The 25,634-nt window shown below is 44.3% G+C and overlaps 1 protein-coding gene across 2 annotated transcripts; it reads left to right on the top strand.

Annotated features, from left to right (window-relative positions):
- Positions 1 to 350: 350 nt before the first annotated feature.
- Positions 351 to 25,634, top strand: MTERF4 (mitochondrial transcription termination factor 4). Of its 2 annotated transcripts, XM_083178185.1 has the most exons (5): positions 359 to 523; positions 5,815 to 5,940; positions 6,096 to 6,871; positions 7,306 to 7,668; positions 9,629 to 9,839. In XM_083178185.1, the coding sequence occupies exons 3-5, from the start codon at positions 6,106 to 6,108 to the stop codon at positions 9,631 to 9,633; spliced, it is 1,134 nt and encodes a 377-aa protein (XP_083034311.1). In that variant the 5' UTR covers positions 359 to 523; positions 5,815 to 5,940; positions 6,096 to 6,105; the 3' UTR covers positions 9,634 to 9,839. The 2 variants fall into 2 exon arrangements, with proteins under 2 accessions (XP_083034312.1, XP_083034311.1); XM_083178186.1 differs by lacking the exons at positions 5,815 to 5,940; positions 6,096 to 6,871; positions 7,306 to 7,668; positions 9,629 to 9,839 and adding exons at positions 17,894 to 18,200; positions 18,980 to 19,164; positions 25,181 to 25,634 and having other exon boundaries at positions 351 to 523.

The following is a 25,634-nucleotide window of genomic DNA, read 5'->3' as shown; positions in this document are numbered from 1 at the left end:
CCGTTACTGTCTTGTATAGCGCAGCAGATTCCGTTAGTGTCTTGTATAGCGCAGCAGATTCCGTTACAGCGTCTTGTATAGCGCAGCAGATTCCGTTACAGCGTCTTGTATAGCGCAGCAGATTCCGTTACAGCGTCTTGTATAGCGCAGCAGATTCCGTTACAGCGTCTTGTATAGCGCAGCAGATTCCGTTGCGCTTTACAATAGTAGACAGTGATAAAACAAACTGGGTAAAAACAGCTATAGATAGATAGCCATAGGCCTAGTTGTATCTAACTTATTTGTCTGCCCTGTATTCCATGTAACTACATCGTATTTGTAGCTGTCAGCAGGTCCTGCTGCCCGGCGCGGCGCTGTGTGTTATCTGACCCGCCACATGCGCAGTGGAGCGGCGGCAAGCGGAACGATTAGTGGTGGCCGCTGTTTCCCCGGAAGTGTAGGCGCCTGTTTGTGAGCACACCGGAGGCATGTGAAGCTCATGAGCTGCTGTAGTAAGAGGGCAGGCTGTGCTGTGTTAACGATGGTGAGTGATATGGAGGGGCAACACAGGGGAATGTCCGTATGCTCGGCGCTGCTTACTGACTCGGATCGGGGTGTCATTACAAGTACCAGTAAGCAAGTAGAAAGTGACAGGCCATGCAACGGTTAAGTATACCTCCCAACATGACCCTCTCCAGGAGGGACACAATGCTGTTTCTGGACTTCCCTCTTAATGTATGACTGCTGTCATCTTTATTGAGCAGGTTAGTGACCAGAAAGGTGATTCACCACAGGTGATGGCAATTCTACATTAAGAGGGAAGTCCAGGAACAGAGCATTGTGTCCCTCCTGGAGAGGGTCATGTTCTGAGGTATGGGTTAAGGGAGAGCGGCAGCAGTAGCTACCTTTGCCACCCCAGCCATGAGCGGGCACAGTGTTACCCGTCATGTGCATAGCAATGGCCTTTTAACACTAGTATACTCTCCACCTTACGCACTTATCTGTTTAAGACCACGAACTAGAAGTATAATTGGTGAACTGGTTAATTATATTAAGTTATAGCAGAGTTTCTCAAACTCTTCTACAGTCCAGATTTTAATGAGATCAATGCTTGACGCAATCTATTTTAAAATGCACTGTGTATGGGCACCATAAATCAAAACGACTGAGGTAATAATTCTCACCTGTGCTCAAGCATGAATATCCTTAACACCTACACTATGATGGCTGAGTTTGGGAAACTGAAGTATAGTGACCAGCACATTAGTTTTTGACAATTATGTTTTTTTTCCTATCACTTCTAAGATGCTATGAGTTAAGGCACATACACATTTGCCGTTTTTGAGCTGAAAGCAGCTCACTTTTGGTGTTTTGAGATGTTTTCAGTGATTTGCGCTCCCTCATCATCGCTGGAGGGTGCCATTCATCTGCTGGTATTACCAGCCAAGTGGATGGCTTTCCATAGCTTCCTGCCATGGAAAGCCATCCACAGTTGGCTGGGCAAAAACAACTGGTGTGCATGCACATTGAAATAGGCTGCATGTCTGGCTGTTTTCAAGCCTGAATTTCACCTCTTTTTAATCAGCGTGGCGTTACTATCAGCTGGCACAATAGTCTGTGAAGGCAAGACCATTTTGACTGTCGCATACAGTGTATTTGGCAATGGGCCATGGACATAGTCAAAAACGATTCGCCCAGCTGTCTCATCACACCGTGTGTATTATTTATTTATTTACAGTTTCTTGTATAGCGCAGCATATTCGGTTGCGCTTTACAACACCCCTTTAGGGTTAGGCTGTGGGTAGGGTGGGGGGGTGTGATTGGGTAGCAGGGTAAAGGAGTTAGGCTGTGGGGGAGGGGAGGGGGGAGTTGGGGTTAGGCTGCAATTAAGGGATAATTATGGTTGGGGGGGGGGGGGGGGAGTGGCAGGCTATGTAAAATTACCTGACCCCTGATGGATTTTCCTCCTTTGGGTTGCTGGTGTCCGTATGGGGTATGGATCATTAGGTCAACATGACTTTTGGTCGACATGGGTAAGGTCGACATTGAAAAAGTTGACAAGGTTTTGTTTTTTAACCTGAATGTCAACATAAACACTAAAACGTAGCACTGCGTCCCCTCACATAGCCATGTCTCGCTGCGCTGGGCACACTTATTTCATTCTCCCACCAAGCCCTAGTAGATGGTAGGGCATGAAATACTGCCTGTCGGCACATGTCGTGTCGCATGAAACGTAGCACCGCGTCCCCTCGCATGGCTCGCCATGCTTCGGGCACACTATTTTATTCTCCCACCGCGCCCTAGTGGATATTAGGGCATGAAATACCGCCTGTGGCTCAAAAAACAGTAAAAAAAAAAAAAACAATGTCAACCTAATGACCCTTTCGACCTTCCATGTCAACCTACTGACCCTGTCGACCTAAGTGCATGTCGACCATCATGCTGGTGACCCAATGACCATATCCTCTCTGTATGTATCCACAGGGCATGCTTATTAGAATTGCATGGCACACCACCTCTATGGTCTGTGGAACAATATACCTATGCACTGCACTAGTACCCTCCAAGAGAATGGTTTTCAAAATAAGAGTTAGGTGCCCTGGTAGGTTTGTCCTGCCCCAGCAAAACCCACCACTCAAGGGGTTAACATTTGAGCGGGGTTTGTGGTTAGAAATACTATCTCTGCCCTGGGTACCATGAGTTTGATACCAACCTTGACCTTATCTGTGTGGAGTTTGTATGTCCTCCAAGTGATTGTGTGTGTTTGCTCCCACTCCAAAGAAATACTTATTTATTGACATCTAATGAAGTTGACCTTAGTGTATATTTGCATTCATGTGGTAGGGAATATAAATGTAAATGTTTTTTATTTTTATTTCCCTTTTCTGTTTGGTCAGTTTTTGTTTAAAAGGCCACTAAACTAAGATATAATTTTTTTTTTTTTTTTTTTTTATGTGCTAATCCTAATATATAATGGTCAGAATGTATTAAGTATCACTTTTCTAATTCGATTCATACAGGCGTTAACAAAGCTGGTATGTACCTAAAAATGCGTAAATTAGAGCTATCCTGAAAAACGATGTACAGGAGTCCTGCGCATGACGAGGCAAGGTGCTCGGGAGGACCTGTTTGGAACACTCTCAGTCAGACATTAAGCGTAGTCCATAGGCTTCCATTTTGTATTGCCATCTAAAGATGGTTCTACCCACTAGGTCCAGTCTCTAGATTTTTGGCCCTACGTTCCTTTAGGTTCATCCTGCCCCCAATGTATGATACATTTGAATATAATATACCTTATGGTCACTAGGTGCATCACACTGTGCTACAAAAGTGATGTGATGCGATGTAGCACAAAAAGCACTGCCAGCACTTACTTTTTGTGCTATACAATATCGCACTCGCGCTTCGCATCCCCGCAGAAACACTGTGCGATTCTGACCACATGCGATGCGTTTTGTACTTAAAAGTTCAAAACGCATGCGGTAATCGCAACATGTATGGGCACCTTTAGGAGATTTTTGCAAATGTATTAAAAATAAAATAAACTATGAAATCACATGCACATGAGTATTCACAGCCTTTGCCTTGAAGATCGAAATTGAGCTCAGATACATCCTGTTTCCACTGATCATCCTTGAAATGTTCCCACAGCTTAATTGGAGTCCACCTGTGGTAAATTCAGTTGATTGGACATGATTTGGAAAGGCACACACCTGTCTATATAAGGTTCCACACTTGACGGTGCATGTCAAAGCATGAGGTCTGTAGACCTCCGAGACGGGATTGTCACATAATAAAAAATAAAAGTGAAATGCCCTGAGAGGAGGGTAAAGGATTATGAGACACAAGATAACTTGAAGCAAGCCATGCTTACAAAGGCTAGGACAGTTTCTTCAACTTGGTCATTGTCCTCAATCAGTTGGGTCATTGTCCTCAATCAGTTTCTCAAACATGATCCTCATGGAACCCTAGCAATACATGGGTACTTGTTACATCGGGGTGGTCGTGTCGGAAAAATCGGGGTCGATCGCATTGCATGCGATTTGGTCGCATGCGATGCGACCGACCGATTTTTGACCCGATTTTTTTTTTTTTAATGAAATGTAAATCGGGTCCCTGGGACCCGATTTTACATTGGATTCAATGTAAAATATTCCCAACCCCCCCAAATGTCACGGCGTACACCCCGAAGCGTGGCGAGCGGCGGCGGTGCGCGTCCTCCGACCTTTTCATTCCCCTACTATCCACGTCGGCGTGGAGTTGAGAATAGAATAGTGTGGCGAGATCAGCGAGCCACCGAGCCCGAAGCGTGGCGAGCGCACGCGTATACCTGTGAAGTTATACGCGTCCCCTCGCGGGGCTCGCTGCGCTCGCCACGCTTCGGGCTCGGTGGCTCGCTGCGCTCGCCACACTATTCTATTCTCAACTCCACGCCGACGTGGATAGTAGGGGAATGAAAAGGTCGGAGGACACGCACCGCCGCCCCTCGCGGGCTCGCTGCGCTCGCCACGCTTCGGGTTGGCGTCTATCGTGGGGTGACGACGGGGACATCTATAATGTGAAATGGGTCATATTGGCCCATTTCACATTTTTCACATTTTTTCACGATTTCAATGTTAAAAAATCTTTTAACATTGAAGCCTATGGAAAAATCGGGGGCATCGCGTCGGGACCATTGTTAATGGTCCCGACCGACGCGATGCCCCCGATATTTTACCTTTCCCGACACGATTTCAATGTTAAAATATTTTTTAACATTGAAGCCTATGGGGAAATCGGGGGCATCGCGTCGGTCGCGTCGGGACCATTGTTAATGGTCCCGACCGACGCGATGCCCCCGATATTTTGTCTTAGCCGGCCAAATGGACCTGATTTCAAAAGAAATCGGGTCCATCGCGTTAATCGTGTACCTTAACTTAAGGTACACGATTACTCCCGATTGTGGCCGTGCTAGGAAACAAGTACCATTACATGTTTTCCAGATCATTTCCGTGGTCCTCAGGTACCTGCTAACAGATCACATTTTCCATGTTGCCTGTAGATTTTTAAAATGTGACATTTGGTGATACACAGTGCTTTGGCTGGGTGCCTTGGAAAACCTGAACTGCTAGGGATACTGGAGGACCAGGGATGGAAGCACTGATCCTAGATTCATCACAGGTGTGTTGTCTAAAGTACACAATAGTTCTATAGGTGGTACACAATTCTCTTGGGGTATCATCTGGTATGTTTCCATGAGGACTGAGTTTGTGAAACACTGCAGTCAAAGGGGTACATTTACTAAGATGGGAGTTCTATTGAAGTTGGGATGTTGCTATAGGCAACCAATCATATTTATTATCTTCTAGAAGGTGTGAAATAAATAAGTAGATTCTGATTGGTTGCCCATAACAACATACCATCTTCTATAGAACTCCCGTCTTAGTAAATAAACCCCAAAATGAGTGTCCTTTACAAATATCTACTTTCAAAACAAGCCCCATTCCTTAATGTCTGTAGCACGCATCCAGGTGTACTGGTAACATTGGCATCCTCTACATGAGTTCTGGATTGAGGCTACAACTGTCATTACGACAAGTGTGAGGTTCTACCAATGATATTTTCATGTACATGTACATATTTCCCAGCAGTGTACAGTTATGGAGTTGCATCCCAGTAGTTTCCGCCTGCCGATCATATGAGCGACTTCTCACGATGGTGTATGGAACTACAATGCACCTCCAGGTGTTTTTGATTGCCATTGCATTTTTAGGATGGTATAGCAGACAGGACTGTATTGCGCATGAATACGCACACATCGGGGTGTTACTCCTGGCAGTATCTCTTTTTCTTTAGAAAGTTGGCCATCGCCGCAGTTGTGCAAGCGGATGACCGGTCCCACCGTGGATTCCCCATCTTTATCAGCCGCTTCTCCTCCAAGCTTCTGCATTACTCCTGGGAATCTCCTCACCATTAACACTAGTAAGTCATTTTATATTGCTTTATGCCCAAAATTGTCCTTTGCTTGAAATAATGTTTAAAACCGACCATTGGGAAAGGTTACTATTGATAGTGTTATATTTATACATGAATGTTATTTTGTTATGCACTCATTTATTTTGTATTCCCCCCTCCAGGTGCTGCACCATGTTCTGGGAGGTGCCATATTTGATTCTGAGGCGACTGCGAGCCCAGCGTGAACAATTAAATGAAGAAGCTCAATATGAATCACAACAACGCCAGTATAGAGAAACAAATAATATTAGTAGGAGACAGTATCTGCGACGGCGCCGAAGGAGGAGGATTTTCCCTGTCCGAATAAATCTCTCTGAAATAGACGAGCATGATATTAAAGAACGTTACCGTCTTAATTCAGACGCAATAATGTCCTTATATGAACTCATAAAGAAAGACCTAGTCTCCACTACGAAGCGGAGTAATGCCGTTCCAGGTATTGTCAAGTTACTTTGTGCCCTTCATTACTTCACGAGCGGCTCCTTACAAAGCACGGTGGCCGAGGCTGGCGGCATCACCCAAAGCACCTTCAGCCGCGCTCTTTCCGAAGTCATATCTGCTATCCTAAAGCTCACTGATCAGTTCATAAACTTCCCCCGCAATCCTGCCGGACTACAGCTCCTCAAAGATGGATTCCAGAGAATTGATGGGTTTCCAAATGTAGTGGGAGTGGTGGGCTGCACACATATAGCCATATCTCCCCCATCTGAGATGGAGCAACGGTACCGTAACAGAAAGCACTATCACTCGATCAATGTCCAGATAGTATGTGACTCGGACATGAGGATCTTGGATGTGGTCTCACATTATCCTGGCTCCACAGATGACGCGTCCGTTCTGAACCAATCAGAAATACATGACCGATTTGAGAGCGGAGAATTCAATGGGTGGTTGTTGGGTAAGAATTGTTCCCCTTTCTCTTTTTTCTTTATGTATTCAGTTGTTTGAAAGGCTTGAAGAGATTATTTCTTAAATAATATAAAATGGTAATAAAATACATTGACACCTGTTTGTTAGTAGTTACTAATAGGCCTTTTGCATGGTCCTGTGCCTGCAAAATACAGCCCAAATTCTTTAAAGGACTTGGGGACAGCTGTATAGGTAAAAAAAGATACACTGGACACTTGCTGATCATCTGCAAAGGGTTTAAGGTTTGGCAATCAGTTTTGATACCCTTTTAATGAGTGGTGTGTTTTTTTTTTTGTTTTTTTTATGGAAACGTAAGGCTATTTTTCTCTTGTGTTTCCCAACACATCTAGATGAACATGTATGGATTCTGAATCCACGTGTGCTTTTGTATGGGATATTTAAAATCTTTAAACTGTCTTTCAGGGGATTTGGGATATGGCGTCAAGCCCTGGCTTCTAACACCTTTTGAAAACCCCGTTACGCATCCAGAAATCCGTTACAATATATCGCACGCTGCAACATATTCTGTTGTGGAGCAAACGATTGATGTGCTGAAAAGCCGCTTCCGGTGTCTGGATAATCCTAATGGAGTTCTTCTGTACAACCCAGAGAAAGTTTGTAAAATTATTATGGTGTGCTGCATCATTCACAATATAGCAGTCCTGAAGAATATTGACATTGACATTGCTCTGGATCTCAGACCTCCCATCAAAGATGAAACCACGGAGGATGACACTATGGAAGGCTCTATGCAGAGAGATAAAGTTATGGCAGATTACTATTCTGGTAAGCTTGGTTCACAGGAACTTTACACTGAGTTGCTTCTACTTCTGTTTAAAATGGTCTACACGGAGACTGACTACTCCTATGTATACATGCTTAGGGACCTAGTTATTATTCGGGGTTGGTTCAAGTAGCAGCGGTGGATAAAAAAAATCACCAGTGCAAATTAACATTGCTTCGGTGCAAAGCAGCTGCCCCCACGATCCCTATAATATCTACTTTAGTCTGGGCACATGCATGAGCTTGGGACAGAGGGCGTTGGACCGAGGCAGAGGGATCTGATAGGATCCCTCTTCAGTCTGAAACTGCTTCCCATTTGGAAGGGGTGGATTCTGGGAATCGGCACGATTTGAAGATGGTGATAGTTCCAGCTGTCATGCCTTAAAGATTTTGACTTTTCGAAGATTGATGACTATAGGTCCTAGTAATTGTGGACAGTGGGCCATATGGAGACTGATCGGTAAGCAGAAGGCATCTGTGATCTGTCCTGCATTAATAATAAATGTTCGATAATAGTATGCGAAAATGTTAATTTGCACCTATTTTTGTAGAAATAAAGTGATAATGACTAGACACTTTCATGCTTTACAGTATATGGGGCTTTTCTTTGTAAATAATAGTAGCTATGTTGTGTAACTGTTGTTGATCTTACACCAGGCATGTCCAAACTATATGGTCCTCCATCTGTTGTGAAACTACAAGTTCCATCACACCCTGCCACAGTTTTGCTTTTAGGGAATGCTAAAACTAGGGCAAGGCATGCTGGGATGTGTAGTTTCATAACATCTGGAGGGCCACAGTTTGGACATTCTTGTCTTACACTAAGCTGGAAAACATTAGGCTCCTATACTTCACTTCTAATTAACTAAAGATATACATATTACCATTAATATTTATTGTTATGCTTTATATATTGCCACACATTTCCATCTTGCTGTACATGGAGATTACGATAAAATACATTCAAAAGGACCATACAACGTGAGAAAACATCACAGTGACTTTTCTATAGATCCGAGTGATGTGTAATTATAGCAGTCAGTAGACCAGTGTCCTGGGAGGGCAGTCGGGCAGAATCGGGGCTGCTGAGTGAGTGGCAGGTGTACTGGAGACAAGTTGGTGGATGGCATTGTCTGCCGTTAGTGCTTACAGTCTAGGGTAGTGGGGGTGACTTGGAAGGACAGAGGGCTGGAGGAGAACTGGTTGGCTTCAGTGAACAGGTGCAGGCCTGGAGCACTGTAGGCTGAAAGAGAAATACTGGGAAAGCGACGGCCATAGGAAGCATTGTGGGGGTGAGAGGGAACGTGAATAAGGAGGCGTCCTCATATAAGAGGTTTAAGAGCAATTGAGTACCATGAGGTTGTGAGTTAGGAAATTAGGAGAGCGGTTTTTAGACGTGAGAAATGTTGTCCATAGCAACCAATTAGATTCTAGCCATTATCCTCTAGAGAAGGTGCTGGATACATATGTAGAATCTGATTGGTTGCTATGGGGGAAAGGAAGTCAGTGAAGGCGGGTTCTTCTAAATATCCAGACCTGCCGCCCGCACGATGATTATAGATCAAAGACACGCATAATAGCAACGTCACAAGGTTTATTTCTAGCCAAATTGTCTAAAACCGATTTTAAGATTAGCCCTTTACATTTAGTCCTCCATGTAAATATACAATAACACTTGTAAGGGCAAAAATAGTTATTGTATGGTGTTTAGAGGGAGTTTATATTCTAGAAAATGGTATGCCCTGTGCGTGTGATCCTAACACATAGGAGGTGCAGTCTCATTGTAGGTAATGTCAGTACACCGATCTCTGTATAGCGCTTGTTTCATGGCTACTTTGTGAAATGAGAAAATAGCATCATTAGATGGATAAGATTAATCTAAGGTTCTGGATAACTCCAGAGTACATGTGAACATCCTCCGCATTCTTGCTTCTGTGACTAATGTATCTTTCTCTTCTTACAGACTAGTCTGGCTCTGCAGCGCTGCCCCAGGACATGGAATGGCATTACTTATTTTCTGCATGTTCTAGGCCTGTATCTTACATCTAAGATTTACTTTTCATTTTACCTAATAATACTATTTTTGCCGCACACCAGTTTGTTACATATAGAATTACTTTTAAGCTGCACTTTTTTTTAGCTGTTTATGTTAATAAATATTTTTTTTCTAGAAACTTGTTTCTGTGTTTTTGTTTTTTAACATTTTATTTATCTAAATTATTCTCACTACTATCACACTTCAAGTTTCTTTATGTAATTGATTTTTTTTTTTTATAAAAAATAAAAAAAGGAAAATTATACAAGTTTGCACTTAGTATTGATCTCCTACTTTGCATTCCAAGTGTATGCAGCTGTAAGCTGGGTACACACTGGAGCAATGTCAGGCCGATGTGCTGTTCTGTAACAACATATCGCCTGCGTTGCTTAGTGTGTATGCACAATGTGCTTTTCATCAATCCAGCCTTCATTTACAGCACTCGAGTGTGTACATACAATCTGGGATGACGGGCATTCGTTCTCATGTCAGAAAAAATGTCCATTGCTCAAGTATGTACCCATATTTTACACTCCCTGCCATTTTGATTTGTGTTTGCACATGACCTTGAGGAACACAATATTAAAGGTTAAAAACTGCTTAAAATCATACCAATGGTGGACACTGGAACAGTGGGGAGTGGGTGGAGCGGGATCTTAAGGTGCCCATACACGGAGCGATGTTCTCCGTACGAAGCAAAAGAAGTTAGAGCCAATCACAATGAAAATTAACCCAAGATTCAAAAAGACTGTACAGACCCTTGTATAAAAGAGAAACACTGAGCCTCAAAAACATTACACATATGATGACAAATACAAAATACAGGGCCTCTGTAGGGTTACAGATTTAATAATAAATTACACAGTATAAAGTAATGTCCCAAACATTCAATCTTCCTCCAGAATACATAAGGAATGGGATCCTCTTTGTTCTTATGACCGGAGTGGATTATTTAGTACAGATTGCAGATGACAGATGACATCTAGATCAGTAATTAGTTTGGTGTCATGTAAAACCTAATGAACAGAAAGATCCCAAACACACTACCTTCGCTTTATGGGAAAGTGATCTAGATTATATCATCTGAAGAAGCCAGTGACCACATGCAGGGTGACTCTGGAAAGCTGGCCCTAACAGGGACATCAGCAACTTTGGCTTGTACTCCTAATTAGACACAATATTACTGTGCCCAAATGCAGGTTCCTCCCCTTAACTATGACCTGCAGCTAGAGTCCAGAATACATGGTACATGATTCAGTGATTCTGCATCTATTACTGATAGACGGTTGTCATGCACATAGCGGGGGCTCTAGAATTTCTTACATTTTAAAGTGCAGTACAGATGGTATAATGGTTAGCATTACTGCCTCACAGCACTGAGGTCATGGGTTAGATTCCCACCATGGCCCTAACTGTGTGGAGTTTGTATATTCTCCCCATACTTGCGTGGGTTTCCTTCGGGTACTCCGGTTTCCTCCCATAATCCAAAAATATACTGATAGGCTAATTGGCTTCCAACAAATTAACCCTAGAATGTCTGTGTGTGTGTACATGTGGTAGGGATTATACATTGTAAGCCCCACTGGGGCAGGGACTGATGTGAATGTTCAAATATTCTCTGTAAAGTGCTGCGGAATCTGTGTGCGCTATATAAGAAACTGGTAATAAATAAATAAGTGGGTTTATCACTATCAACCACTAAGACTTGATGTTTCCTATGTAGCTGTGGATACTTGTGTATGTGGCATATTCCAGACTATTCCAGTGTAAGCATTTTGTTGCAATTACCCATCATGTATAATACATATCACTTGATAACTTCCATTTGCACTAAATTTATTTGACATTGTACAATCTCAGCAGCTGGGTCCTCAGTTACACTATAGGTACTTCTAGAAAGTCTGTCCGTGACTGTAATCTCTTTATTTGTACATTAGCAGAATATCTATATTATATACTGTAGGAGTGTAGATGTAAAATGAGAAAAAGGTCCAGGTTTAGCTAGAGGATGGAATATTTCACACGCTCCGGTTTCTCCTGGACGGGTAAAAGCTGTGCCAGGATTTTAATTAAGAGTTTATGGATCCTTTCACACAAGTCAACCACAACCCTGGCTGCCGGGTAGCAGCTGTAAGGGCTATTTCACACACTCCGGTTTTGACTGGATGGCAAAATGCTGGATAAACTTTGTCCTATTTTTAGATGGATAAAATACAGAATATAAAATATTTAAAGTATATTTACATTTGTTTCTGCCAATTAAATTGTGGGGGTGGGGTTTCAGTGTGATGTCAAGTTGGGGCAGGGAAAGCTGCAGCAGCACACCAAAAACCGTGTGTGTGTGTGTGTGTGTGTGTGGGGCCCCATCTGCCTGTGTAATACACTGTCAAGTTAGGACAGTCCATCAGCCATCCTCTTCAGTGGATACATCCGGCTGCTCCCCGGGGCCAAACTGTGAAAGGGACCCTAGATTAGAAGCCTGGCACTGTTTTCTTGCCATCCAGCCTGAACCGGATAATGTGAAATAGCCCTAACTATCCACTGAAAAGGACAGCTGATGGGCCGTGGCTGGCCCATCCTAAAGGGGTGTACATACACACGGAGGTGATTTTTGCTGGTGAGAGACTTTAACTAAGCGATTTTGACTAGATACAATGATTTTGACTAGATACAACAGTGATTCAGCGATTTGACTAAATGCACCAGCAATTTTGTCTATGGGCGATTTCGACTATACTAGAATTAACATACTTGGTTGGTATTCATTGCAGATCACCTAGTGAATATCTCCCTCAGCAGTGAATAGCAGCGATTTTGACTAGACAGCCAGCGATCTAGTCACAATATTCTTGCCTGGCAACTCTTTTTTACTAAGCGATATTATAGGGAGATTTGTCTAACCTTCACGGCGATGTTTACTAACCTTCTACGCAATTTTGACTTTGTAGTCAAAATCACTTAGAAGGATCGCTCCGTGTGTACACCCCTTAACAGGTCAGTGTGTACACAGGGAGATGGGGGCCTTTCACACACACCGGTTTTTGGTGTGCTAGTGCAGCTCTCCCCCCACCCCAAACTTATCACATTGAAGCCAGCCCCCAGAATTAATGTGAAAAACATGGCAGAAGTATAGCACTCCTGTTTTAGGATTCTAGCAGTACACACCTCTCACCTAAGCCACTATGTGGTAGCTGGCAGTGATAAAGGTCATAGAACTTTAGCTCATCTGAGCAAATATCATATCCCCTGAAGGAATATAGTCAGTGCATAATCCCTCTATGTTTATTGGACATTCTGATACTGGATTGCTTTATATACTACATTGGATTTGCACTTCGGATAGAGACTATTCAATCAAATTGGTGTAACATGAAGTCATGGTAATGACGAAACGCGTTGGCTCTGCATCGACCGAATGATGTTTGTTGCTAATATTATAAAAATGATGTCATACTGACACATTACTAATATGTATATGTGAATTGTTTATGCATTATTTTGCCCAAAGGGCATCTTTTATGTTATTTTATACCAATTTTATGTATGAAATACCTATATTATACCTAATATTTTAGCGCCCTCTAAAACTTTTTTCCATATATCTATATCCACCTACAACAAGAATAGAGGTGTAATATCGTTTTATTAAAAACGTGTATTTAGATTTTTAAAAAGCTTTTGCAAACAGTAGTGCCCATACCAAGGTGATCCTCTGGTGTGGGCTGGCTACCACAAGATATAGATATAAACCACTGGCAAACTGCATACGTAGATACACTCACAGAACGCACAGTCTCTTCTTAGGTTCTCCCGGATTAACGACTTAGGCGTTCTGGACGTACATGCAGTCGTCAACTCGTATCCTATGTAAGTCCAATACGAGTTGATGACCGTGTGTAAGTCCAGAACGTGGTTTATATCTATTTCTTGTGGTAGCCAGCCCACACAAGAGGATCACCTTGGTATGGGCACTACTGTTTGCAAAAGCTTTTTAAAAATCTAAATACACGTTTTTAATAAAACGATATTACACTATCAGGCGCCCCCTCTATTCTTGTTGTAGGTGGAGATGTTGTAAAAGACCCCGTGGGAGTCGGGATCATTGGAGGGGAGCTGCAGTCCCAGAAATTGTATGGACTAGTGTGTATGAGACACTGAGGAACAGTGGTCCAATGGATCTTTAGGATTAAAGAGTCCACACATCACCTTGCTAGCTGCCTCTGAGTGCTGCTTCATTTACTTTGTATTTGGGAGGACCCCCATATCTTCACTAAGAAGGTATCAGCACAGTACAACTGTGTCCTGAATTGGACGTGACGTTAAGACCTGAGGGCCGGGTCCATCTGTTTGATATATATATATATCTATATATATATCCATGCAGAACGGACAGCACGCTCCTCACAAGTCTCCAACTGCCAGGGTGCCACAAACCAGAAAGTCCCAAACTGTATTCAGGTGCTTCCATAGAATATCCACATAGAAATAATGGGTGCACTCACCGGACTTCATCCAAAATGCAGGTGTTTTATTTACATACCACAGCCGATATTTTCAGGTGACAGTGGGCATGGTCAACGTTTCGGTCTAAACATAGACCTTTGTCAAGACCCCCTTACTCCTGCCTCCACCAGTGCACAACCAACAATCCCTTAATGGACCTTTTATGCTCAAACAACAAGTGCTAGGGCAACTCCCACTTTTAATTTTCCGGAAGTGCCTATCAATCGTTAAATCAACTATAACAGCTCATATATTGCGTCTATTGTAAACATTTACATATCATTTAATGCTGCTCACCCAGACCAAGAAACAGCGTGTAGTACAGGCAAGTGACACTTATCCATAGCCGTGTTCAGCGCTTCGCTGCGGCGTGCGTTCCACCGCTAACCTGCGTTCCATTCTCCGGAAGTAGTCATACCTCCCTCATCTCCGTTAATTAGTGTGGTAACCAGCGGCGTGCGCTCCAGCGCCCGGCCTGCGTACCACACACCGGGAACACATACATCACATCCGCTAGAGGTAGCAGCATCAACGTTGGTCGCGTCATGCGTACCAGCGCCCAGCTTGTGTTCCACACACCGGAAGTGTGTGCATTGTGTTTACTACGTTGTTATGGATACCGGCCATGACCTGCATGTCAACGCCTGGCTTGCGCTCCACCAGCAGGATGCTGTCACTGCCATGTTATTCCCACACTGTAATGACTGGGGTGTCAGAGAACGCAAAAATAGCAGCGCTCCATACCTACAAACGAGCTGCACATAATGTTTAGCACAAAAGGTCCACATCAGTGAATTAAAACAGTTCCATTTTTATTTAAATTTTTATATTTTACTAAAAAACTTTAAAAAAGATTTATTACCAGGCGCACTAATACACTATTAATTCATCAATTTCCAGAATGCAAAAAATTGGAAAAAATGAAAAATTGAAAAAATAAATGGAGAAAAGGGGAGAAAGTTAGAATCCATTTTATAGGAACACACTCAATGAGTTATACTCATTAAGTCCTCTGGGGGAGATAGTGTCCAATTTTTGTATCCATCTCGCCTCCTTACGCAATAATAGAAGACCTCGATCCCCTCCTCTTTCCAATGGTGGGACACAGTCAATAATCATATATGACATCGAGGCTATTTGGTGGTTCAATTTAAGAAAATGGGCAGCCACCGGTTTGTCAGTTGTCTTGGTGGCATAGGCTAACCGTATTGAGGAGCGATGCTGATTCATCCTCTCACGGAAAGTCCTAATCGTTTTGCCCACGTAAATGAGCCCACACGGGCATTTTAAGATGTAAACAACATAATCAGCTGTACAGACCAGATGGTGCTGAATCTTGATTTTTTTGCCCAGAGTGCGGGTGACAAAATGTTGACCCAGTTATGAGGGCTCTACAGGTCGTGCATTTTAAACATTTGAAGCACCCCATCTTTCTCTGCAGCCAGCCGCCTCCACCAGTGGATGGTCTCATGTCAGGGCGAAACAGTACATCCTTCAAATTTCTGCCTCGCTTGGCTCCAATCATGGGTGGGGCACTTGAGATGCCAGAGAATGCAGGATCAGTCTTCAATAGCGACCAATTCTTATTGATTGCTTTGTTGACCTGTTTAAACCCACTGTCACATTTCATAACCACTGTCATCCTGTTGCCATCAGCCGTTCTTTTACTCCCTGTGCCAGAGTTAGCATGGATTTTTCTTGCTTTCAACATGCATCTCTCTATGTCTCCACTGGAGTAACCTCGAACCCTGAATCTGTCGGCGCATTCCTTCAATTGTACCTCAGCTTGGAAGGCCTCAGAATTATTTCGGAGCACACGCAGGAACTGCGACACTGGCAGATTAGATTTTAATTTATCGGGATGGTGGCTAGTGGCCCAAAGTAAAGCATTCCTGTCGGTTGGCTTTCTAAAGAGGGTGTACTCAAGATGTGAATCCTTCAGTGTCACCGAAACGTCCAGGAAGTCAATTGTGGTGCTGTCCACCTTGGCAGTGAATCTGATGGGACTGTTGAGCGAATTTAACTCCTGCACCATCGACAAAAAAGAGTCCTCCGTTCCTCTCCATACTAGAAACAGGTCGTCTATAAACCTCCTATAGTGTACAATGTTGGTGGCGTACCTGCCTAGTATGTGAATCTGCTCATATTCAGCCATGAATAAATTCGCAAACCCCGGCGCCAGTATATTTAGTAAAATATAAAAATTTAAATAAAAATGGAACTGTTTTAATTCACTGATGTGGACCTTTTGTGCTAAACATTATGTGCAGCTCGTTTGTAGGTATGGAGCGCTGCTATTTTTGCGTTCTCTGACACCCCAGTCATTACAGTGTGGGAATAACATGGCAGTGACAGCATCCTGCTGGTGGAGCGCAAGCCAGGCGTTGACATGCAGGTCATGGCCGGTATCCATAACAACGTAGTAAACACAATGCACACACTTCCGGTGTGTGGAACACAAGCTGGGCGCTGGTACGCATGACGCGACCAACGTTGATGCTGCTACCTCTAGCGGATGTGATGTATGTGTTCCCGGTGTGTGGTACGCAGGCCGGGCGCTGGAGCGCACGCCGCTGGTTACCACACTAATTAACGGAGATGAGGGAGGTATGACTACTTCCGGAGAATGGAACGCAGGTTAGCGGTGGAACGCACGCCGCAGCGAAGCGCTGAACACGGCTATGGATAAGTGTCACTTGCCTGTACTACACGCTGTTTCTTGGTCTGGGTGAGCAGCATTAAATGATATGTAAATGTTTACAATAGACGCAATATATGAGCTGTTATAGTTGATTTAACGATTGATAGGCACTTCCGGAAAATTAAAAGTGGGAGTTGCCCTAGCACTTGTTGTTTGAGCATAAAAGGTCCATTAAGGGATTGTTGGTTGTGCACTGGTGGAGGCAGGAGTAAGGGGGTCTTGACAAAGGTCTATGTTTAGACCGAAACGTTGACCATGCCCACTGTCACCTGAAAATATCGGCTGTGGTATGTAAATAAAACACCTGCATTTTGGATGAAGTCCGGTGAGTGCACCCATTATTTCTATGTGGATATATCTATCTATATATATATATATATATATATATATATATATATATATATATATATATATATATATATATATATATATATATATATATATAATCAATCAAAGTATTGCGGCCTGGAACTCTCCTCAAACGGTCAACAGCCCCGGTGCCTTCTTTCTGGATTCGATGGACATGGCAAATAGAAGCAAACAGCGGCACTCAGAGGTCTTGTAAAAGATTTATATTTTAGGGCATTACAAAATGCTGGTGAGGACCAACGTTTCGGAGCTAGATCTGCTCCGTTTTAAAGGTGCAATGTGAGATGTGTGTCTCACATTGCACCTTGAAAATGGAGCGTATCTAGCTCCAAAACGTCGGTCCTCACCAGCATTTTGTAATGCCTTAAAATATAAATCTTTTCCTAGACCTCTGAGTGCCGCTGTTTGCTTCTATTTGCCACATATATAATATGTGGCAAATATACATAAATGTATAAATATACTTTTATTTCATTTTGTCCTCCGGTCAAACCGGAGCGTGTGAAATAGCCCCTTACTAGACATACACAGGGCTATCTCTTCTAGATTCTGTTACACTTTCTTCTTCGTATTGTACTGTGAGATACATTGTCTGACTTATCTTCTCATGTACTTCTTAGGTGTCCTTATGTCTCAGACACATTCTGGCTTTCAGTCGGCCCAGCCTAAGTTTTAGACACCTGTCCAGTGTTCCGAATGCCAGGCAGGAGCTTTTAGCCTTGGGCTTCTCTGAGACACAAGTGGAAACGATTGAGTCTATGAGATGCCCTCCGAACAGAACGTCAACAATTAGGGAGCTGTGTCTCATTGGGCTGAGCCACAGGGTTATACTGAGAATGCTGGAAGAAAGACCAGAGCTTCTGAGAACACCAGCCAAGGACCTGAGGGACAGAGTAGACACTCTGAGGACCCTGGGTTTGGGGGAAGGTAAGCTGTCTCACTGGAACATCACTGCTTTATTTCTAACAAATAACTATTATAGCTAACCTAGTAAGCCCGCTCAAAGCAAATGCTTAGAAAGCTAAACTGCTACCTTGTGATTGCCTCTGAGTTTGTACATGTGTGAGAGAGAAAGAGATGTAGTTTCACTCGCTGCCAACAGATGGCAGTGGTTAAGAGACACACAAACTGACACTAGACATCTATATAGATGATAAATATGTGTGTTAAAACAATTCAGCGGGTAAGTTTGTGTTGCCTGTTGCCTCAGTGATGTCACTTACTTGTAATACATTTTACGGTAAGGCTTAATTTCCAAGCACACTCTGTGCTGAGGGGATCTCAGGAAACATAGTCTATTGTATTGACGGGTACAATAGGGAAGATTGGTCATATGTGGAATGTGTTTTAATATTTTTCTGCCAATGGTGGCTTTTCTAGTCCCTGGTATCCTGGATCGATGTTCCCACCACCACCGCCAGGATGCACAATGATGACGTCACATACAGGTTACATACCTATATAACAGTCAAAAAGCCCAAACCAGGAGAGATTTTACAATTCTGTTTGAACCATTTATGGTATCTTTAGCCTTTAGCTTGTGGATCCTATAGATTGTAAGCTTGCAGCAGGGCCCTCCTACCTCCAAGTCTGTATGTTGTTACCCAGTTTGTTTTATCACCGTCTACTATTGTAAAGCGCAACGGAATCTGCTGCGCTATATAAGAACCTGTAAATAAATAATAGTCTCCTCTATCTTAAAACAGGCTCTCTTCAGAACTCCCTGTCCAGATGCCCCTCTCTACTTTCCTTGCCACGCTCCCACATGCTGGCATCAGCACAGACCCTCAAGGGTCAATGTCAGTTCTCATCTCAGCAGGTGCAGAAAATCCTAAACACTGTTCCAGAAACCCTGACACAGGATCCCGACTATGTAGAGGAGGTCTTTCAGGTGAGTTTCACTGTACTTTCCGTTACTTTAAGACAAGCATGTCCAAACTATGGCCCTCCAGCTGTTGTGAAACTACAAGTTCCATCATGCCTTGCCACAGTTTTGCTATTAGGGAATGCTAAAACTAAGGGAAAGAATGCTGGGATGTGCAGTTTCACAACAGCTGGAGGGCCACAGTTTGGACAGGCCTGCTTTAAGAGGCTTGGTTGTTTTACTTCTTACCTTCTGTACACCATAATTTGTTATCAAAATGGCGGACCCATTTTAGTAAATATAAAAGTTATTTAAAGGTATATGTGTGTGCGTTAAAAGGTGCTGGAGGATTCACACGTGAATACCCTATTCTGGTATTAAATCCTCCCCTCTTCTCGAGTGCCCTGCCTCTTTTTTTTAAGGGCCTTCAATAAAGGTTCATCGTCATCGGATCTCTCCGATATTTTAAAAAGAAATTCTGATATTGGTCTTAGACCTAGCATACCGCCTATTCCTGTGTACCCCTGAGGAAGTCTCTTCGGAGACGAAACGCATCGGGTTTATCCATGCGGTTTCAAAGATCACAATCTGTCAATGTTTTATATATATGTTTTTAATAAATGTTATTAAGAGTGTTTGATTGTCTATCTGCCTAAATCTGAGCACTTGACAAGGTGGTGGAAATTATAGTAGCGCCCTCTACATCTTTCTTCTGGTTTCTGTTTTCATCTCCCACTAGCAGGGGAGATTTTGTGGAGGTAGTCGCTTTACACAATTGGAAGCGCTTTCAGGGTCAACCCCCCATTTGCACACATTTCCCCATAGTATTTTAATATGTGTTATATTTTCTGGGAATGCTTACCTCTACCCCTTTTCTGGTAATAGTCTTTGCGAGACAGAGCTGCCTGTCTAGTAGGGTAAGGTTATAGTCTCAATGCTGCCCGTCTAGTCGGGTGATGCTAGTCACACAGCTGCTCGTCTAGTCGGGTAAAGTTATAGTCTCAATGCTGCCTTTCTAGTCGGGTGAGGCTATAGTCTAAGTCAGTGGTTCCCAACTCCGGTCCTCAAGTTACCCCCAACAGTGCATATTTTCCAGGTCACCCAGCAGGTGCACTCATTATTCAGTCACATTTCAAAAGATCCACAGGTGGACGTGATTATTTTGCCTGTGATTCTGTATGGAGACCTGGAAAACATGCACTGTTGGGGACCAGGGCTGGGAACCACTGGTCTAAGTGCTGCCCGTCTACTCGGGTGAGGTTACAGTCCCACCTTTATGATTACAACCATTCTTCCAAAGTGGAATGAAAATTCAAAGGTGCATCATAGGGTGTCCTGGGACAACCTTTGTCATGTATAGAAGATGATCCACTAAATCTTGTGCTGTACGCTATGGCCGTGGTATCTGCACATTGCTGTGGTATCTGCACAATGCTGTGGGTTTACTTTTAGAAGTAGTATTCCATTTTCAGCAAAGAGTACAACAGAGTAAATGGTGTTACAAAATATCTGTTTGCAGATGGAGTGCCGGAGGCTGTATTAGCGCTCGAGTTCTGCGGCTGTGCTGGATGCTGGCTGAACTGACTTTATTTTAATGGGGCAATAATTTACAAGGCAAAACCATGCCATGTACATGGCTGCCTTTTTACAAAAAAAGTGTGAGCTCAGCTGGCATCCCGCACGGCCGCTGCACTCGGACACTATTACATCTGGCCCTGATTCTCCGTTAGGAACGCCAATTTCAGTTTAAGTCTTTCCTATAGTAGTTTCCAGTAGCATGATACAGCAACCGTGTGTAATGATTCTTTAAGAGCTGCCCTAATGAAATGTATAGAGTCTACGGCAGTGCCAATCTTCCCATTAGGAAGGTGCCTAGGGGCGGGACATGTTTGGGGGCAGAACTTGGATGCTTGTGATCGTACCATCAGCCTGAAATGTACCAGTAAAAAAGGGGGGAAAAAGCCCGCATTTCCACTTAGATGCTGCCGAGCTCCTGGTAGTACCACCTACTACAAAGTATATGCCAGAAAAAAGAAGAAATAGGAACCCTGCGCTTCCTATTGGGGTAGATGGAATAACTAAGGGCCTTATTTTGGTTCATTCTTTCTGACAAAATCCTTCTTAGATGGGCAAAACCATGTGCACTGCAGGTGGGGCAGGTGTTACTTGTGCAGAGAGAATTAGATTTGGGTGGGGTTTTACTTCAAAGTGAGATCTATATTGCAGTGTAAAAATAAAGCAGTCAGTATTTTCCCTGCACAGAAACAAAATAACACCCAAATCTAATTCTCTCTGCACATGTTACATCTGCCCCCCCTGCAGTGCACATGGTTTTGTCCATCTAAGAAGGATTTTGTCAGAAAGAATGAACCAAAATAAGGCCCTAAATGATGGTAGTTTCTTTTTTGTGATCTCCTTCTATAATAGACAGTTCTTGTTCCTCGAGTAGGGTTCTTCAATTTATTTCACCTCAAAAAGAAGAGAAAATCTCATGGTGCAGATTTTCCTTAGATGTTCAATACACGTCATAAAAAAGAGGTGAGGGTACTTGTACCGTATACAGGCATCTCCTTTAGGCCAAGAATTTAGGTGTAGATCGGGGGTCACTTAATAAATCAGGAATGTTTCCAATGATCCAGTCCTTTCCCAGTTTCCTCAGAGATATATAAGGGAAACACTCATAGCGTAATCAACCAACACCTTTATTTATATAAAAACACACAGTATGTATAAAAGAACAAACAAAGCCTGGTAACGTATCTGGCCTTTCACCAAAGGCCGGTTATGGAGCGTATGGGGGGGTCAGATGTAACAACCCGGGTGTACCCCTGCATAGATTCTCTAGAAGCAGATCCCGGTGTTAGGTTTCCAGACAGGTTCCCAGTGAACACCTTCAAATCCTGCGGATCCCTAAGTTATTAGTTCCAGAATGTTATTAGCTGCAAACCCGAAGCCCCGGTGCATGGCATCAATGGCTGTTTGTCTGCTCTGACCGTGAACACATAACAGTTATCCATCTTGAATAGCGTGTAAATGGATAGGACATGCAGATACTGCCCCTGTAACCTGTCCTACTTAGTAAATGTGTATGCATGATAGAAAGTAATTGTCACAGTTAGCAGCTATTTTATCGATCCATTAAATTGGCTATAATCAAATAAGGGCTTCTAAGTAATCAATAAAAAAATGACAATTAGGTGATGGGCGGCTGTTGTGCCAAGGGGCGCTTTCACTCCTAAATCCTCCCCTGGTCTTCAGGGATAAAGGTGCATGTGGAAAGCAGAGATATTAGGGGAATTACTTGTTAAACCAAGTACCTATAATCTATTACACTTTATGTTTCTCCCATAAAAGCACTGTATGTTTTATGCTGGGATGATTTGTTACTATCGTTCTATATATAAAAGGGTTTCATGTTAAATGTTGGAGAAAACAAACTCTTCACATATCAAATTCGTGCGCCAATTTGCGTAAACCTCAGTGGTTATAGGGAATAGGAATACGACAGACACCTTTGTTTAACATGTTAACTGCCAAGTTACTTTGTGTATTATAAAGCTGTTTTAAAAAGGGTTTCATTTTCTGTTCTGTACATCTTGCGAGTGCAGTGTGTGTGTATAAGTATGTATGTATGTATGTGTATGTATGTGTATATATATATATATATATATATATATCCTATATATTTGGCTACATCTGTCACTCAAAGTGGGTGTCTGTGTCTATAACGCTCTGTTCCTGGACTTTCCTCTTAATGTGTGATTGCCTTCATCTGTGCTGAACACCTTTCTGAGAAATTAACCTGTTTAAAACAGGTGATGGCAATCATACATTAAGGGGATGTCTAGAAACAGAGCATTGTGTCCCTCCTGGAGAGGGTCATGTTGGGAGGTATGTGACAGAGAACCAGCCCAGTGAGCCCACAGACAGTGCCAGACACCCACTGCCTTCCCATGTTGCCCAGCACTGCTACTCCACAGCCACCAGGTGAGCGCCCCCCTCCCGCGATTTGCGGCAAAACCTCCCCCCCCCCGCGTGCCCCCCCCTCCCGCGATTCGCGGCAAAAACACCCGCTCCCCCGCGACCCCCCCTACCGCGATTCGCAGCAAAAACACCCCCGCGACCCCCCCTCCCGCGATTCGCTGCAAAAAGAACCCCCCCACGACCCCTCCCGCAATTCGCGGCATAACCACCACCCCGCGACCCCCCCCTCCCGCGAATCGCGGCAAACCCTCCCCCGTGACCCCCCCCCCGATTCGCGGAAAAAACACCCCCCCCCCCCGCGACCTCCCTCCCGCGATTCGCGGCAAAAAGAACCCCCCCCGCGACCCCCCCTTGCACGATTGGCGGCACCCCCCCTGCGACCCCCCTCCCGCGATTCGCGGCACCCCCACCCCCGCAATTCGCAGCAGCCCCAGGATTAAATGGCACATGCAAAACACTGACATGGCTATGGTCGACAATGAAAAAGGTTGACATGAGTTTTTGAAGATTTATTTTTAATTTTTTTAATTTTTTCATATTCATTGTCATGTGTCGACATGGACACCAATGAAGTGGCACACTTATGTCAACATTTACTATTTACATTATGTGTTGACCTTTCTGTGTTGATTTTTTCTTGTGGCTAATCACGTCACACCCCCCCGCAACCCCCCCTCCCGCGATTCGCGGCACCCCCCGTGACCCCCCACCTCCCGCAATTCGCGGCAACCCCCCACCGGAACCCCTGTGAACCCCGCCCTCCCGCGATTCGCGGCACCCACCCCCGCGACCCCCCCTCCCGCAATTCGCGGCACCCCCCCGTGATTCGCGGCAGCTCCAGAATTAAATTGCACATGGAAAACACTGACATGGCTATGGTCGACAATGAAAAAGGTTGACATGAGTTTTTGAAGTTTTTTTGTCATTTTTTGAATATTTTCATATTCATTCTCATGTGTCGACATGGACACCAATGAAGTGCCACACTTATGTCAACATTTACATGTGTTGACCTTTCTGTGTTGATTTTTTTCTTGTGGCGATTTGCGTCACCCCCCCCCCCACCCCCCCCACTCCCGCGATTCACGGCACACACACACACACCTCCCCCGCGATTCTCGGCACCCCACCCCGTGACCCCCCCTCCCGTGATTCACGGCACACCCCCGCGACCCCCCCCTCCCATGATTCGCCGCAACCCCCGCCCCGTAACCCCCCCTCCCGCGATTCGCGGCACCCACCCCCGCAACCCCCCTCCCGCAATTCGCGGCACCCCCCCCCCCCCCGATTCGCAGCAGCTCCAGAATTAAATTGCACATGGAAAACACTGACATGGCTATGTTTTTTTTTTATTTTTTGAATGTTTTCATATTCATTCTCATGTGTCGACATGGACACCAATGAAGTGCCACACTTATGTCAACATTTACATGTGTTGACCTTTCTGTGTTGATTTTTTCTTGTGGCGATTCGCGTCACACCCCCCCCACCCACCCCCCCGCAACCCCCACTCCCGCGATTCATGGCACACACACACCCCCCCGCAATTCTCGGCACCCCACCCCGTGACCCCCCCTCCCGTGATTCACGGCACACCCCCCGCGACCCCCCCTACCATGATTCGCCGCAACCCCCGCCCCCGTAACCCCCCTCCCGCTATTTGCGGCAACCCACCCCGCGACCCCCCTCCCGCGATTCTCTGCAATCCCTCCCCTCCCGCGATTCGCAGCATCCACCCCCCCACAACCCCCCCTCCTGCAATTCGCGGCACCCCCCGCGACCCCCCCTCCTGCAATTCGCGGCACCCTCCGCGACCCTCCCTCCCGCGATTCGTGGACACCTAAGTTGCAATACAGGGCATCTTTCATACAATTCTAACCATATTTCTCATATACAAACGTTCACAAATTAAGGGGGCGCAGCCCCTTACGACGGTGTGAAGAGCGCCCGTAGGGCGCGATGAATCACCTAGTATATATATATATATAATTACACACTCCTCATCATTCATTGGGTGTCATTCTAAAGCATTAATTATTGCTTTCATCCTATTTTCCAGTATGTATATTTTCGGATGGGTGGGAAACATGGAGAGATCATTTCTTCTGACGTTTTCCTAACTTCTCTTGATGAGATAAAAGTTCGACACCAGTTCCTGGAACGCCTTGGTAGGTTCCAGCCGCCAGACAAAAAAGGGTTATGTCCATCTTCTAACCCCAAGCTGAAAGAGATCATACAGCCGTCTGAGGAGGACTTCTTATCATGCATCGCATGCTCTTCCCCAGAGGAGTTCAGCACTTTCCGGAAGCTAATGGCGCGTGAGCAGCTTGAAAGTGGAAAAGATGGTGGCGACAAGATGGGAGAAGAGAAGGATGAACTAAGTAGTGGAGACGAAGATGATGAACAAGAGTCGGACAGTGATTCTGAAGATGAAGACTATGAGGGACGTGTCCGAAGAGCTAGACCATACATTAGTAGTAAGAGGAAAAAATAAAACCAAAGTGCTATAATGA

The sequence above is a fragment of the Crinia signifera genome, chromosome 3, assembly GCF_055691185.1.
Source record: "Crinia signifera chromosome 3, ASM5569118v1, whole genome shotgun sequence".
Taxonomy (NCBI): Eukaryota; Metazoa; Chordata; class Amphibia; order Anura; family Myobatrachidae; genus Crinia; species Crinia signifera.
This window is presented reverse-complemented; position numbering and strand designations above follow the sequence as displayed.

Bases quoted from the DNA above. Each gene is read 5' to 3' on its own strand.
- MTERF4 (XM_083178185.1), top strand. From the start codon at position 6,106: ATGTTCTGGGAGGTGCCATATTTGATTCTGAGGCGACTGCGAGCCCAG. The intron at 6,872-7,305 runs GTAAGAATTGTT...ACTGTCTTTCAG, and splicing joins ATTCAATGGGTGGTTGTTGG to GGGATTTGGGATATGGCGTC.